This window comes from Ranitomeya variabilis, chromosome 6, assembly GCF_051348905.1.
Source record: "Ranitomeya variabilis isolate aRanVar5 chromosome 6, aRanVar5.hap1, whole genome shotgun sequence".
Taxonomy (NCBI): domain Eukaryota; kingdom Metazoa; phylum Chordata; class Amphibia; order Anura; family Dendrobatidae; genus Ranitomeya; species Ranitomeya variabilis.
Window position 1 is genome coordinate 19405853 of NC_135237.1, and position 18367 is coordinate 19424219.

The following is an 18367-nucleotide window of genomic DNA, read 5'->3' on the forward strand; positions in this document are numbered from 1 at the left end:
TGTACATGCAAATTTCAGGCTAAACTCACTAATTACCTGTAGGTGTTGCCCTGTTTCTGTTGTCTGCAAGATCAGGGGGTGTAACCTAATGGGCCTAGTCCTATATGGCAGCCCTCTTTCATTTTATTTTTATCACAATGAGTAAGGCGGCACGACCGTTGAAACGCGTTTGATTTTAATGCACTTTAAGCCTGTGACTGTCACTGGTAGGAATCACCCGTTTTTGTGTCTATGGATATGAAGATGGACTTTGGATTTATGTGCTTTTAACAAAAATGGAATAAAAGGTATTTTTTATGGACATCACCCACGCTGGACTTCTGCTTTTCCTTCGTACTACTTGCAGCACTGCATGATCCGTGCGCTGGGACTGAGAGGAGGTGAGCTGATCTTCGTTGCTTTTTCGTTGTAATAAATACTTACAAAATAATAATGATCACAAAAAGTAATGTAGAGCAAACATGGGTAAATGTAGGATGAGATAAGTCTGTAAATCATAAACACAAGATGCCCATAAATCAACAAATACCCCCCAAAAATCCATGTGATGTGATATTTCTGAGGTGAGCAATAATGACCTGTGCTGTCAGATAAAAAGACCACCTAATAAATACCAGATCCAAAGGTCAGTATGAGCGTCCCAAATGGGACCAGAGGTCATAGAATTGTAAAAAAAAACAATAATTTAAGAGAGAGAATTGGGGCAAGATGTAATAGAGGAGTAAAGAGCCCATGTGTATCTCCACCCAGTATGTGGCATCCTCAGGGGTAGAAGGAACACTGTGCGATTGAGTAGTGAGCATGTGCGACCACCACTGAGAAGTGAGGATGTGCAACCACCACTGAGAAGTGAGCATGTGCGACCACCACTGAGAAGTGAGGATGTGCAACCACCACTGAGAAGTGAGCATGTGCGACCACCACTGAGAAGTGAGGATGTGCAACCACCACTGAGCGAATGAGTAGTGAGCATGTATGACCTTCACTGAGTGACTGAGCAGTGAGCATGTGCGACCACCACTGAGCGACTGAATAGTGAGCTTGTGCGACCACCACTGAGAAGTGAGGATGTGCAACCACTACTGAGCAGTGAGCATGTCGACCACCACTGAGAAGTGATGATTTGCAACCACCACTAAGCGAATGAGTAGTGCGCATATAAGACCTCCACTGAGCGATTGAGCAGTGAGCATGTGCGACCATCACTGAATGACTGAGCATTGAGTATGTGCAACCACCACTGAGCTACTGAGCAGTGTGCATGTGCGACCACCACTGAATGACTGAGTAGTGAGCATGTGCGACCACCACTGAGAAGTGAGGATGTGCAACCACCACTGAACAGCCAGCATGTGCAACCACCACTGAGTAGTGAGCTTGTGCAATCACCACTAAGAAGTAAGGATGTGTGACCACCACTGAATGACTGAGCAGCGAGCATGTGCGACAACCACTGAATGACTGAGTAGTGAGCATGTGTGACCACAACTGAATGACTGAGTAGTGAGCATGTGTGACCACAACTGAATGACTGAGTAGTGAGCATGTGTGACCACAACTGAATGATTGAGTAGTGAGCATGTGTGACCACAACTGAGTGACTGAGCAGTGTGTATGTGCAGCCACCACTGAATGACTGAGTAGTGAGCTTGTGCAACCACCACTGAACAAATGACTAATGAGCATGTGTGACCACCACTGATTGAGTGACTAGTGAGCATGTGTGACAATCACTGAATGTCTGAGTAATGAGCACGTGCGACCTGTGCTTAGTAGATGGAGCGGACAGCCAAAGTTTATTACGCTATATTCCTGAAATACTCTGTGTTGCTTCAATGATTTGACAGCAAGTATAATTAAAATCTGAAAATATCATTGCAAAAATAAACACCCCCTTCCATTTAATTCTGCCTGTGAGTAACTGTAATCTCCTCTGTTGACAGAAGGCTTTCTATGCCATAATTCAGACTGGATACACCATCGGACACAGCTTGTCCCTAATCTCGCTGACTGCCGCCATGATCATCCTGTGCCTTTTCAGGTAAGAAATGGAGATTTACCAGAAAAAATAATAATCAGAAATCTCTTTAATCCGGGATGAACGGGGTTACAGATTACCAAAGATCCTGGATATTAAAAGGACATGGCTAAAACAACAATAACAACGCCAATATTAAATTATCCCCAAGTAACGAGCGGCTCGTCTGCGACTGATACATTGTAACGATTTAATTACCTCCGCAGAACAGAAGGTCAGTGCACAGAATCCGCCTTCTTTACTGCTCCTCGAGACAAGATTTACGCTTCAACCAAAATGCAAAAACTTTTCTTTCTCTTCTAAAGCCGTAAAGTTCATCTGTAATGAAATCTGCGAGACGGCGAAGATTATAAATGGCGTAAATAATAGAGAATGAGAGTGGCGTATACAGCGCCATTTATAGAAATCGCTCCATGAGCAATTAGCATTAAACTGCATCTGGCGGTAAAACTGATCAATTAACCCGTACAGTGAAAAAGGAGCATCCACTTATTCAGGGCAAGACATGGTTCATTACTGTATGGCGGTATTATTAGGTTATATTAGGAAGGTGTTGTTATGTCACTGTATGGCGGTATCATTTACTGCATGTTTGGTGACATGACTCAATTACTATATGATGCTATTATTCAATTAATGCATAGCGGTATTCAGGTGCTGTATGGTAGCATAATTCAATGTACAATATTATTAGTCACTGTATGATGGCATTATTTAGTTTCTGTATGGAGCATTAGTCACTGTATGATGATATTATTAAGTCACTGTATGGCGATATTATATAGTCACAGTATGGGAGTGTTATGTAGTAACCATGTAGTGGTGCTCTTTAGTCACTGTATGTTGTTTTTATACCATACAGTGGTGCTATTCATTCATCAGTATATTTTAGTTACTGTATGGTAGTATTATTTAATCACTGTATGGTGGTATTACTTATTCATTCAATAGTTATCTTGCTCATTCATTATATCGCATTGCTATTTGTTTTTTGTATGGTGGTATTATTTAGTCACTGTATGGGGGTATTATTTAGTCACTGTATGGGGTATTTAGTCACTGTATGGGGTATTATTTAGTCATTGTATGGGGGTATTATTTAGTCACTGTATGGGGGTGTTATTTAGTCACTGTATGGGGTATTTAGTCACTGTATGGGGTATTATTTAGTCACTGTATGGGGTATTATTTAGTCACTGTATGGGGTATTATTTAGTCATTGTATGGGGTATTTAGTCACTGTATGGGGGTGTTTTGTAGTCACTGTATGTGGGTATTGTTTTCTAATTTAGTCACTGTATGGGGGTATTTAATCACTGTATGTTGGTGTTATTTAGTCGCTGTATGGGGTATTATTTAGTCACTGTATGGGGGTGTTATTTAGTCACTGTATGGGGTATTTAGTCACTGTATGGGGGTGTTATTTAGTCAGTGTATGGGGGTATTTAATCACTGTATGGGGGTGTTATTTAGTCACTGTATGGGGGTGTTATTTAGTCACTGTATGGGGGTGTTATTTAGTCAGTGTATGGGGGTGTTATTTAGTCAGTGTATGGGGGTATTATTTAGTCACTGTACGGGGGTGTTATTTAGTCACTGTATGGGGGTGTTATTTAGTCAGTGTATGGGGGTATTATTTAGTCAGTGTATGGGGGTATTATTTAGTCACTGTATGGGGTATTTAGTCACTGTATGGGGTATTATTTAGTCACTGTATGGGGTATTATTTAGTCATTGTATGGGGTATTTAGTCACTGTATGGGGGTGTTTTGTAGTCACTGTATGTGGGTATTGTTTTCTAATTTAGTCACTGTATGGGGGTATTTAATCACTGTATGTTGGTGTTATTTAGTCACTGTATGGGGGTATTATTTAGTCGCTGTATGGGGTATTATTTAGTCACTGTATGGGGGTGTTATTTAGTCACTGTATGGGGTATTTAGTCACTGTATGGGGGTGTTATTTAGTCAGTGTATGGGGGTATTTAATCACTGTATGGGGGTATTTAATCACTGTATGGGGGTGTTATTTAGTCAGTGTAAGGGGTATTATTTAGTCACTGTACGGGGGTGTTATTTAGTCACTGTATGGGGGTGTTATTTAGTCAGTGTAAGGGGTATTATTTAGTCACTGTACGGGGGTGTTATTTAGTCACTGTATGGGGGTGTTATTTAGTCAGTGTATGGGGGTATTATTTAGTTAGTGTATGGGGGTATTATTTAGTCACTGTATGGGGTATTTAGTCACTGTATGGGGGTGTTATTTAGTCACTGTATGGGGGTGTTATTTAGTCACTGTCTAGTGTAAGTCATACATCTCTTCTGAAACATGCTGGTATAACCTGGGGATCTCCTATATATAATTATATACAGTGTCTTGAAAAAGCATTCATATCACATGAACTTTTCCACAATTTTTCATACTACACCCACAAACTTAAATGTATTTTATTGGGATTTTATGTGATCCAAACACAGAGTATCAAATATTTCTGAAGTGTAAAGGAAATGATACAGGGTTTTGTAAACATTGTAAAAACATATATCTGATAATTGCAATTAGCATTTGCATTCAGCCCCCTGTAGTCTGAGACCCCAAAATAAATTCCTAAGTGATCAATCGCCTCCAGAAGTCACATAATTAGTACATTGCGCCCTCCTTAGTGTGTTCTGTGAAGGCCTCAGAGGCTTCTTTGAGAAACCGTATCATCAAAACCAAGGAGCCCACCAGACAGGACAGGGATAAAGTTGTGGAGCAGATAAAAGCAGAGTTAGGTTATTAAAAAAATAGTCCTAGCTCTGAAAATTTCATGGAGCATCAATCCATCATCCATAAATGGAAGGAATATGGCACAACTGCAAAACTACCGAGACACTTATGGGACACTAATGGGAGAAGCAGCCAAGAGGCCCATGGTCACTGGAGGAGCTCAGGTGGGAGAATCTCTCAGATGGCATGGCGAGGGGTCGGAGGTTATGTACCAGGGGGTCAAATGGCCGGATGTTATACACAGGTAAAGGGTGGGGGGGCCGGTGATTATACATCGGGGCAATGGGGCTGGATGAGGAACCTGAATTCAATGAATAAGATGTGTGTCCACAAAGAAGGGAAATATGAATTGAATATTTCTGAGGGTGACCCCAGGACTGTGCTGGGAGACTTCTGATGTACAGGGAGGAAATCAGGGAGTTAGGTGTAATGATGGCGGACAGATAAGAATCATCGTTTGACCATCTTGAAGCCTCTCTTGTTGCAATTAAGGAGCTGCAGATGCAATTGTAGGTGATTTTCTTCTCCTCTAATGGATTTCTATAGAGCGGCAGAATGAGCCCCCTATACGCGGCCGGTGGTTTGCAGAAAGCCCATTTGTCTGGTATAATTGCTCCCCACTTTGCCCTCACACTCGCCTGGCGCCAGACTGACTTAGAAAGGTTCCTAAAGACATATTAGAGGCGATGACACCGTGACACTTCTTCACGACAATGTGACACTTAAAGTAAAGCTGCGATATCTGCAGGCCAGCAATAAAGGAGAGGGATGACAGGAGGAGCGCACCTTGTGGGGGAGCATAGTGCGGAGGTGAAAGAAGTGATCAAATGCGTAAAACGTTACCTATATGTCCGACCTCAACTAAAATGTTTAACTCTTGGTGAAATTATATGTTTTATAAACATCCTTATCCCGACTGCTAGGAACAATGCTGTAGAAAGCCTGGGCTTACAATGTGTATATAATATACAGAGTATATATATATATATATATATATATATATATATATAATGTATGTAATTTACATAAAAGATGTATTAAATACATTACCCATCCTGTGTTATGCCCTGACTCCTGTATTATACCCCAGAGCTGCACTCACTATTCTGCTGGTGCAGTCACTGTGTACATACATTACATTACTGATCCTGAGTTACCTCCTGTATTATCCTCCAGAGCTGCACTCACTATTCTGCTGGTGCAGTCACTCTGTACATACATTACTGATCCTGAGTTACACCCTGTATTATACTCCAGAGCTGCACTCACTATTCTGCTGGTGCAGTCACTGTGTACATATGCAGCGCCCCAGAGTCCTGGTCGTTGCAGTACTGTGGCTCCGCCACTATGGGGAGCTATGGTGCGTCCGATGGCACTGAAGGAGTTCATCTGATCAGGTATCACAGACACCAATACATTTCACAGCCGGGCCTCCGGGGGGAGCTAAGGGTGCTATTCATTAGGCCACTCCCCACCATAGTGGGTAAACTGGGGGTCAGGCAGGAAGTTAGATCAGAAGCTGACTGGATTGGACGAAGCAACACCTAGTGGCAGAGGGTGTTGTGGAGGAAGAGACAGTAGGGTCTCTGTCAGGGGTGGGATCCTGACAGAGGCTTGGCATTGAAAAGAACGTAACGGGTCCGCGCCAGCTCCGGGAAGCGGCGGGACCCAAGAAAGGACTAGAAGCGAGATAGATTGTGCTGAGTGAGAAACGAGATCAAGCAATAGGAGAATTCCAGTAGGAGTCGTGCTGTAAGACCGGAGCAACACCCTACTGAGGCGCACTACCGGTGGCCGGAACGCCGAGGGAGTATTATAACATTCAGCTTCAAGCAATACTCTAAACAGCGGCAGGACAGTCAGTTTAAGGCGGGCTGTCTAACACATATCACCTATGAAGTCTTGGGAGGCAATTGCGGGAGAGGGGCGTCTCTAGGGTCCCGGAAGAACTCCAGGCCTACCCGACAAACGGGTGCCGTTCTAACTGTAACATCAGGAAGGGACGGACGATTAGAAGAACATCATTTAATCGAGTTGTGAGGGAACTTAAGAAACAGACACAACAGTTGTGGGGTACTTTCCGTAAGCACAGCAGGGAAGGACTACAACACATAGCGCTAAGAAGGAGGGCACCGATTTCCACCTGTGAAGTGAACTCTGGAGGTGCCATTGGACCGGCCGGACTTGCGCAGCCTGGTGAACCGTATTCTGGACTGAGGACTCAGAGATCTCCAGTAAAGAGGTAAAGAGACTGCAACCTGGTGTCCTCGTTATTTATCGCGACCTGCACCCCACAACTGCACCGTTACAACACCACTTATTGCACCGGACGTCCCCCACTGACACACAGGGCCACGGACCGGGTCTAGCCACCGTGACAACCCCAGGACTGAGACCTAGTGGCCCGGCTCCGGGTACCCCTGGGCCCTGCGGCGGTGTGGGGGCGCTCCAAATTTGGCGTCACGAACAGGATCTACTTAAGCCTGAAAAATCAGGTCATGTGTGCCTTGGAACTGTGATTTGTTGTGCCTGAACTGTATTTTATTGCAAAGACTGTGGATTGTCACTTGCCGCCAAAAGTTCGCGCCAAAAGCCGCCGCCATTGCTACGCCAGAGAAGAAGGAGGGCGTGCCATGGGAGGAGACTACCAGGGTGGCGCGAGAAATGGCTACCGCCCCCTGCGCTTCTGGCTGCAAAATGAGGACCTGCCTTCAAGCAGAGGACGACCCCCTGATTCGCAACGGCGGGAAGCAGGAGATGGAGAAGCTCGGCCCCGGAGAAATGGCGGAGTCCGATGCATGCATTGCCACCGATCAGCGGACCATGACGAAGAACAGCGAGTGCCGGAACGGGGAAGGAGCAGTCCCGGTTTGCCACCGTTCACCGGAGGCGGACCCGTGTCCCCTGCAGCCGGAGGATCCGAAGCCCCTGGAACGGATAGCGGAGCTGAGTCCACCAATCCCGACCTCGGAGCCAGCGGAGGAGGAACCACGGCGAGTGGAGCCGCGTCCGGGGACCGTATTGGAGGAGCCGCAGTCCGGGCAGCAGCCGACTCCAGCGTTCTTGTCAGCGGACCGGATCGACACCGGTGGAACCACATCAGGCGCAGGTACGACAGATACCCCTGCCCTAACACTCGACCCCGCTCCCGCGACCGTTCCTCCCCGCCGCAGTAATTCTTCGTTCACCATCGAGCGGGTGGTCCTCGGCCCCAGTGCGATCGGGAAGTTGCTGCCGCCACTACCAACCAGGTGGGGGGAGCCCATAGAGATGGGCCCGGATGGAGTGATGTTCCGGTGGGACACCCCCTGGGTTGAGCAGGATGGGGTTCCGGTGGATGGTCTCACCATCGCGATACTTACCTGGGACCAGTACAATCAATGCGTGCTCCAGCACTGGAAACAGCGAAATGAAGTTGAACAACGGGAGACGCAACGCAAGAAGTCTGTGCATGGCAGGAAAGACGTGGTAAAGCGAGGAAGGGTGTCGGCCTTCCACCCGAAGAAAGGATGGGGCTCAATACAGGAACCGGGCCTATCGACTGACGTCTTCGTTGCCAGCTATGACGTGGAAACTCCCTGCTGTGATCGGGATGGCGAACCATTGCGAGAGGGGGATCAGGTGACGTACACCCGTCACTGGAATGAACAGGGGTGGCGTGCCCGGAATGTTCAGCGATGTGAGCCTGAAGGAGTGTCACCTGTGGCCCCGATCATGGTTGATCCAGGTTTGCCCGATCTCGTTACTGTCTCCACTGTGCGCTTTGTAGTAGCCCCCGAACTTGCCAGCAGGATCAGTCTTCAAATTCAGACACCGGGTGACCTGGAGGTCCCTGCGGGGCCTGCCGCTGGTATCCGTGCCACAATAGTCGGGGGCCCGGAGCCAAGGCCACCTGAACAAGAATAAACCTCGAAACCATGATAATGTAAATAGTTCTTAACTGTGTGTTCCTATTTTGCTGCTAAACCCGTTCAGGGTAAACTCTTAAAGGGATCCCTTTGTTGACCCGGGATCCCTATTGCTTGTTTTTGTTACCAAAAGTTTTGCACAAGTTTTAAAAAACTGCTGAATCATGAACAGTGCATGATCCGAACTTTTTTTGTAAATAGTTAGCACCTTATTAAAGGCGCTCCCTACTGGTTTTACTTAAAGACTCTTTGCGAAGATACCGCACTGGAACCTTTGATGAGTATGGACTGGTAGCTTGAGAAGATACGCTACCTCACAGAGACTTGGTCCTCTCTTAAAGGGGATGTTCACATGTTTGCACTTGGAGAAATGGTATTGCTTTAAGACTGATAGATAAGAGAAAATGATGATGCTTACATGTAAAAGTTATATGTACCCAACTGGTTAAATGTGAAGAAATATTGATAATGTGCTCTGAGAGGTGAAAGATAGAAGAAGGATGCAGTGGGCCCGTAGAGATAGATGGCGTGTCCAGCATGCAAGAAAGGAAGAAGGATCATGAGAAAGTTTAATGTTGTGAAAAGAAGATAGTTGATAATGTTGATAAGAAAAGGCGGGGAATAGAAGGTAAACCCTGCGTTCCCCATCGAAAGTACAGAAAGTGAACCTGTAAGGGTTAGTGGGTGAGTCATTATAGGAGCCAAGTAGAGCTGGCTCAGCGTTCGCAAACTGAAAGAAAAGTTATGTTCTATACTGTGTATAGTAGTTGAAAAGGCAGTAGGCCCTGGCTGAACGGGGCGGTCCTGTAGCAGAACGGAGAGGCAGTAGGTCTGGTGCCGATAGGACAGGCGGTCCTGCAGATTCAGAGTAGGGGAATGAGAAAGTTAAAATGCCTTATAATGTGATTATAGGAAGGTCTTTAGTGGATAAAGAGTGTATGTCCTTAAAGGCAAAGTTAAATTATTGTTCAATAATGTTTGCACTTAGTAGAATACCCGGTTGGGTAAGAAAAGTTAATTATAGCATGTTGCTATGATATTGTTGCTATGTTTGTAACGTTCAAGTGTCCTTACCTCCCATAAAGGGAAGCCCGTTCAAGTATACTTATTGTCATTTGCACTCAACAAAATTGTATGTCTTTTTGCTAACTTGTATTGTTGTTTTCTTCCCAGTCCCGGAGTACTGTGTTTAACCAGGGGGGAGTGCAGCGCCCCAGAGTCCTGGTCGTTGCAGTACTGTGGCTCCGCCACTATGGGGAGCTATGGTGCGTCCGATGGCACTGAAGGAGTTCATCTGATCAGGTATCACAGACACCAATACATTTCACAGCCGGGCCTCCGGGGGGAGCTAAGGGTTCTATTCATTAGGCCACTCCCCACCGTAGTGGGTAAACTGGGGGTCAGGCAGGAAGTTAGATCAGAAGCTGACTGGATTGGACGAAGCAACACCTAGTGGCAGAGGGTGTTGTGGAGGAAGAGACAGTAGGGTCTCTGTCAGGGGTGGGATCCTGACAGAGGCTTGGCATTGAAAAGAACGTAACGGGTCCGCGCCAGCTCCGGGAAGCGGCGGGACCCAAGAAAGGACTAGAAGCGAGATAGATTGTGCTGAGTGAGAAACGAGATCAAGCAATAGGAGAATTCCAGTAGGGGTCGTGCTGTAAGACCGGAGCAACACCCTGCTGAGGCGCACTACCGGTGGCCGGAACGCCGAGGGAGTATTATAACATTCAGCTTCAAGCAATACTCTAAACAGCGGCAGGACAGTCAGTCTCAGGCGGGCTGTCTAACACATATCACCTATGAAGTCTTGGGGGGCAATTGCGGGAGAGGGGCGTCTCTAGGGTCCCGGAAGAACTCCAGGCCTACCCGACAAACGGGTGCCGTCCTAACTGTAACATCAGGAAGGGACGGAAGATTAGAAGAACATCATTTAATCGAGTTGTGAGGGAACTTAAGAAACAGACACAACAGTTGTGGGGTACTTTCCGTAAGCACAGCAGGGAAGGACTACAACACATAGCGCTAAGAAGGAAGGCACCGATTTCCACCTGTGAAGTGAACTCTGGAGGTGCCATTGGACCGGCCGGACTTGCGCAGCCTGGTGAACCGTATTCTGGACTGAGGACTCAGAGATCTCCAGTAAAGAGGTAAAGAGACTGCAACCTGGTGTCCTCATTATTTACCGCGACCTGCACCCCACAACTGCACCGTTACAACACCACTTACTGCACCGGACGTCCCCCACTGACAGACAGGGCCACGGACCGGGTCTAGCCACCGTGACAACTCCAGGACTGAGACCTAGTGGCCCGGCTCCGGGTACCCCTGGGCCCTGCGGCGGTGTGGGGGCGCTCCACATACATTACTGATCCTGAGTTACATCCTGTATTATTCCCCAGAGCTGCACTCACTATTCTGCTGGTGCAGTCACTGTGTACATACATTACATCACTGATCCTGAGTTACATCCTGTATTATTCCCCAGAGCTGCACTCACTATTCTGCTGGTGCAGTCACTGTGTACATACATTACATCACTGATCCTGAGTTACATCCTGTATTATACCCCAGAGCTGCACTCACTATTCTGCTGGTGCAGTCACTGTGTACATACATTACATTACTGATCCTGAGTTACATCCTGTGTTATACACCAGAGCTGCACTCACTATTCTGCTGGTGCAGTCACTGTGTACATACATTACATCACTGATCCTGAGTTACATCCTGTATTATTCCCCAGAGCTGCACTCATTATTCTGCTGGTGCAGTCACTGTGTACATACATTACATCACTGATCCTGAGTTACATCCTGTATTATACCCCAGAGCTGCACTCACTATTCTGCTGGTGCAGTCACTGTGTACATACATTACATTACTGATCCTGAGTTACCTCCTGTATTATACCCCAGAGCTGCACTCACTATTCTGCTGGTGCAGTCACTGTGTACATACATTACATTACTGATCCTGAGTTACCTTCTGTATTATACCCCAGAGCTGCACTCACTATTCTGCTGGTGCAGTCCCTTTGTACATACATTACATTACTGATCCTGAGTTACCTCCTGTATTATACCCCAGAGCTGCACTCACTATTCTGCTGGTGCAGTCCCTTTGTACATACATTACATTACTGATCCTGAGTTACCTCCTGTATTATACTCCAGAGCTGCACTCACTATTCTGCTGGTGCAGTCACTGTGTACATACATTACATTACTGATCCTGAGTTACCTCCTGTATTATACCCCAGAGCTGCACTCACTATTCTGCTGGTGTAGTCACTGTGTACATACATTACTGATCCTGAGTTACCTCCTGTATTATACCCCAGAGCTGCACTCACTATTCTGCTGGTGTAGTCACTGTGTACATACATTACATTACTGATCCTGAGTTACATCTTGTATTATACCCCAGAGCTGCACTCACTGCTGGTGTAGTCACTGTGTACATACATTACATTACTGATCCTGAGTTACCTCCTGTATTATACCCCAGAGCTGCACTCACTATTCTGCTGGTGCAGTCACTGTGTACATACATTACATTACTGATCCTGAGTTACCTCCTGTATTATACCCCAGAGCTGCACTCACTATTCTGCTGGTGTAGTCACTGTGTACATACAGTACATCACTGATCCTGATACATCTATACTCCAGAGCGTTATAACCATATAGTAGTCTCTATCTTTGTGTGGGAAGGTATTAGGCTTGCATATGGCCCTGTCAATAAACCCAACCTGTGTACAGGACTTCAGACTATGTTGGTGCCATGTAATATCTTCTCAGCGGATAGTAATGTGTTACCATTTCCCTTTCCGTTGCAGAAAGCTCCACTGCACCAGGAACTACATCCACATGCATCTCTTCATGTCGTTTATCATGAGGGCCATTGCAGTATTTATCAAGGATATTGTCCTTTTTGAAAGAGGGGAGTCCGATCACTGCAATCCGGGGTCGGTAAGTAACGGACGCTCTGTGTATATATACGCTCCCTGTCTTCTGTATTTGTGTGTAATGTAAGTATCTGCAGTACACTTTTTGTGATTTTTATTCAGAAAGTATTTCCTGTGTGCAATGAATTTATTTTTTGTAACTGCACTCCAAGTGGTCAGGAGGGGTATTACAAGTAAACCTTATTATTAGGCATAAAGATGAATATAATGAAATGGTTAAAAAAAGCTTCATCTGCAAATGTAAATCTCTATAGGAGGACGGAGAATATCTTTATGGAAATCATTATACATTGTAGCAGAAGTAATATTCTAGGCAGCAGCTGCCTATGACAGATGGCCTAGACTGGGAGGAATTTCCAGGTGGATTTGTTATTTGGGACGTGAACATTTTTGCCCCTCTCTGTAGTAGAATGCCTTTTGAGTTCTTCTACAATTTTTTTTCTTTCCTGAATTAAATGTAATAGACTTTTTTTCCACTTCCACCCAGAAGGAAAGAAGTGATGATGAGCAATAAACGAAGGAACGTAAAGTGGAGTTGAAATGAATGGCTGGGGGCGTTTGATCTATATTTCATGGTGTGCGTGTTTGATACATTGTGTTTCTCGCTCCTACACTCGTCTTTCTTCGGGGATTTATAAGATGTTATTCAGCAAAATAAAACAGGAAAAAGGGAATTAATATTTGGGTTATGGAATTAATTAACCCTATGGTTCACATTCTGTATGGAACTTCTCTCTTCTTTATAGTAAAACTTATTGCTCTGCAGATTAAAAAGTTATCACAGGGGACCCCCCGTTGACCCCCAAGGTAGCAATATGCAACACGGTATTGGGCTCTACCTATTACTTTCTTGGGAATCGTAAGGAAAATAATATACACTTATTATAATCAATAAATTGCCAATATTAGCTTAATTAATAATTATGTTCTTATTAGTATATGTCATTAGTATTGCACATTTCTCTGTTCAACTGCACAGAATGCAATGAGAAACAATGATTTAGCATAGACACCTCTAGTCTTTAACTTAAGGACAAATGCTTATCAGAAGAACAGTATTGTCAGGACTCTGAACATTTTTTATTACCTTTTGTGCATTACTGCCCTTTTCCAAGATGGCATCTTTGGTCTCATGTGCACTGTGTCTTCCTGCTATAAAACTCCACCCCAGCCTTCAGTCTGTGCTAGAGTATTCTGCCTTGCATCCAGCTCCTGACCTCTGGTGACTCCCTGGCTATATACCTGCTCCTGTGAACCTGTGGGGTTATCCTGCTACTCTGCTCTGAGTTCCTGCTGCATACACCAGTTCCAGTAATCCTCCTTCATCTGCTGCTCGTGTTTACTTCCATCTGCATTTGCTGGACATGTAAGCTGTTGCTGCTCTGCAAGAACCTGAGACTATTACCCAGGCCTCCCTGGTTGAGCTAAGATATTATTTGAACTGCCTTATAAGCATATCTATCTGTGTTTTGGACTAAGCAAGGACTTATTCGTGTCAAGTATCCTCAAGAATAATTGTGCTTCATAGACTTTCTGCTTGATTCCTCTGAAGTTTCCTATAGACTGCTAAGCTGCATTTATTATTTGCACCAAGTGTTGTGGACTTGAGTTTCTCTCTGCACCTGTTTGAATCACCGTGTGATAATATAGACTTTACCACTTATAAAACTGTGTCCTGTAGTTGTCTTGTTCCACTCAAAGAGTCTCCTGAGTTATCCCCTATAATTATTACAGGATACCTAAAAAAAAGGAGACTGCTGGAACAATGACTGCAGAAAGCAGACTAGAGCAGGTGTTTTCCATAATTAGATCACTGTAGAAAGATGTGGAAGGTCTGCAAAAGAAGTTTGGAAGCTTTGAACACAATCAACAAATGTTTGGACAAACTTTGCAGGACTTAAGCAACCGCATGGCAGCTCAGGAAAACAAACTTGCTGACATAGAGTCCCAGTATGGATGGGCTTTTCAGGACATAAGCACGCAAATAGCTGCACAAGCGACTTTTCCCTCTGGGCAACCGCCACCAGCTGGCCCACCTAAGTTGCCCCCATTCAGATTTAATGGTGATCGCGACAAATTTCGTGGCAATATTTTGATGTGCTTACAATCTGGCCGCTTACAATCTGGCTTCCGGTCACACCACTCCACTGAAACTGCCCTAACTAAGGTCACCAATGACCTATTAACTGCCAAGAGCAAGCGACACTACTCTGTTCTCCTCCTCCTCGACCTGTCGGCTGCCTTTGACACAGTGGACCATTCCCTATTATTACAGACCCTGTCATCCCTTGGCATCACAGACTTGGCCCTATCCTGGATCTCATCATACCTAACAGACCGGACATTCAGCGTTTCCCACTCATACACCACCTCCTCACCTCGCCCCCTATCTGTCGGAGTCCCACAAGGTTCAGTTCTTGGGCCCCTGCTCTTCTCCATTTACACCTTTGGCCTGGGACAGCTCATAGAATCTCACGGTTTTCAGTATCACCTCTATGCTGATGACACACAGATCTACATCTCTGGACCAGATATCACCTCCCTACTAACCAGAATCCCTCAATGTCTGTCCACTATTTCATCCTTCTTCTCCGCTAGATTTCTGAAACTTAACATGGACAAAACAGAATTCATCATCTTTCCCCCATCTCACGCGACCCCCCCAACGAACCTAACCATTACAGTAAGTGGCTGCCCACTCTCCCCAGTCCCACAAGCTCGCTGCCTCGGGGTAATCCTTGACGCTGATCTCTCCTTCAAACCACATATCCAAGCCCTTTCCACTTCCTGCCGACTTCAACTCAAAAATATTTCACGAATCCGTTCATTCCTCAACCAAGAATCTGCAAAAACCCTAGTCCATGCCCTCATCATCTCTCGCCTTGACTACTGCAACCTCCTGCTCTGTGGCCTCCCCTCGAACACTCTCGCACCCCTCCAATTTATTCTAAACTCTGCTGCCCGACTAATCCACCTGTCCCCCCGCTATTCCCCGACCTCTCCCCTCTGTCAATCCCTCCACTGGCTCCCCATTGCCCAGAGACTCCAGTACAAAACCCTAACCATGACATACAAAGCCATCCACAACCTGTCTCCTCCATACATCTGTGACCTCGTCTCCCAGTACTTACCTACACGCAACCTCCGATCCTCACAAGATCTCCTTCTCTACTCCCCTCTTATCTCCTCTTCCCACAATCGCATACAAGATTTCTCTCGCATATCACCCCTACTCTGGAACCCTCTACCACAACACATCAGACTCTCGCCTACCATCGAAATCTTCAAAAAGAACCTGAAGACCCACCTCTTCCGACAAGCCTACAACCTGCAGTAACCACCGATCAACCAAACCGCTGCATGACCAGCTCTACCCTCACCTACTGTATTCTCACCCATCCCTTGTAGATTGTGAGCCTTCGCGGGCAGGGTCCTCACTCCTCCTGTACCAGTTATGACTTGTATTGTTTAAGATTATTGTACTTGTTTTTATTATGTATACCCCTCCTCACATGTAAAGCGCCATGGAATAAATGGCGCTATAACAATAAATAATAATAATAATGTGCATGCTGACCGTTTTCCTAATGATAGATCCAAAGTATTGTCTGTAATAATGCTGCTGACCGCATGAGCGCTCGCCTGGGCGAATCCGATGATGGAGTCTCGTGACCCACGGTTAAATAACTTGGATGATTTCTTGGCAGCGATGGCATTAATGTTTGATGATCCTAATCGCCGTGCAACCGCTGAATCTGCTTTATTGTCTTTACGCCAGGCAAAACGGTCTGTTATTGAGTATGCTACGGAATTCAGGAGATTAACGGTAGATACCAATTGGGACAGTTATGCACAATTGCCTATTTTTAAAAGGGGTCTGTCTAGTATTGTAAAAGATGAACTAGCTCGCTCTGAGTCACCACAAGAGCTAGAGACCATTATACAGCATTGTGTGCGCATTGACATTCGCCTTACTGAGCGTAGGCAGGAGAAGTTTGCTGCATATAACCGTATTTCTAACTTTTCCCTTCCTTCCAAAGAGCCTGCAGGTAAAACATCTCGGGAGGTGGAGGAGGTGCCCATGCAAATTGATTCCGTTCAGAGGTGCGAGATCAATGAGCGCCGGGAGCATCGCCTTCGTGAAAGTCTATGTTTCTACTGCGGCCAGTCTGACCACTTTCTGATCAATTGTCCTTAGTGTCCCAGACGGCCTAACAAGGTGCTAGCAGCGGTAGGGGAGTATGACAACTGTGATGATGAATCTGACATCTCTGAATGTAGCCTGCCTTTAAACGCTATATTCCATTCACTTTCTATGACTTCACCCCCCAAGGAGCTTAAGGAAAAGAACTCTCACTGTTCTCTCCCTATTAAGATCCTGTGTTCAGGACAGTGGATTTCCAGTGCAGCTATGATTGACTCTGGTGCAGGTGGCAATTTCATAGATATCGCATTTGCCAAGGAACGTGGTATTGAAATTCAGCAAAGAGCCTCTCCAATTACCATGGAAACAGTGGATGGGTCACCTTTAATCTCTGGGCCTGTGGATCAGGAGACCGTACCCCTTGAAATTTTGTTGGAGCCTAATCATCAGGAGCAACTTTCTTTCTTGCTAATATCTTCTCCTCATTTTCCTGTGATTTTAGGCATTCCTTGGTTGCGTTCTCAGAACCCAATTATCAACTGGGAGACAAAGGAGATTATCTTTCCAACAAGGAGCAACTCAGCGTTAACAGAAGCTGTCCCTGAGTCCACAGCTACGGAACCACATGTACAGGTATTTTCTTTACCTCCAGCTTATAAAGAGTTCTCTGATATCTGTGACAAGAAGAATGCAGATCAGCTTCCTCTACACAGGCATTATGACTGTCCCATTGAGTTGCTTCCTGGGGCAGCTATTCCTTTTGGTAACGTATACCCTTTGGCGGCACCTGAGCTTCAAGCCTTAAAGGAGTATATTGATGAAAATCTGGCCAAAGGCTTCATACGTCCTTCTTCCTCACCAGCAGGGGCACCTATCTTTTTTGTAAAGAAGAAGGATGAGACCCTGTGTTGACTATCGGGAACTCAATAAGGTAACCGTACGAAACCGTTACCCTTTGCCTCTGATTCCCGAATTACTGGAAAGAGTCCGCCATGCTAAGGTGTTCTCTAAACTGGATCTTCGTGGGGCTTATAATTTGGTGCGTATTCGTCCAGGGGATGAGTGGAAGACAGCATTCAGATGCCGGTATGGACACTTTGAATCTCTTGTGATGCCCTTCGGGCTTTGTAACACCCCTGCAACATTTCAACACCTTGCTAATGACATTTTCAGAGATTTGTTGGACCAGTTTGTAGTGATCTATTTGGACGATATACTAATCTTTTCTGACTCTATACAGGAACATGAAGAACATGTCAAAACTGTTTTAAGACGTCTGAAAGAGAACCATCTGTATATTTAGCCAGAGAAATGCGAGTTCCATCGTTCTGAGATACAGTTCTTAGGTTATATCATCTCTCCCCAGGGGCTGAACATGGAATCTGGTAAGATTCAGGCTATACTTGACTGGCCGGTACCCAAGAATGTTAAGGAGGTCCAACGTTTTATTGGTTTTGCAAATTTCTACAGACGCTTCATTCGAAATTTTTCTGATATTGTCCGTCCCATTACTTCCTTGACAAAGAAAGAAAAGCCCTTTA

At 45.5% G+C, this 18367-nt stretch overlaps 1 protein-coding gene across 2 annotated transcripts in view; it reads left to right on the top strand.

The window, feature by feature from the left end:
- The window catches only part of LOC143781395 (vasoactive intestinal polypeptide receptor-like), a 236175-nt gene that overhangs the window by 165973 nt on the left and 51835 nt on the right, over window positions 1-18367 (top strand). Inside the window, exons 5-6 of one of the 2 annotated variants that reach the window (XM_077267989.1) lie at window positions 1947-2041; window positions 12554-12686. In XM_077267989.1, the coding sequence (XP_077124104.1) occupies window positions 1947-2041; window positions 12554-12686 (228 nt within the window). Of the gene's footprint in view, window positions 1-1943; window positions 2042-12553; window positions 12687-18367 lie in introns of both variants that reach the window. The other variant, XM_077267988.1, reaches the window with a different exon arrangement.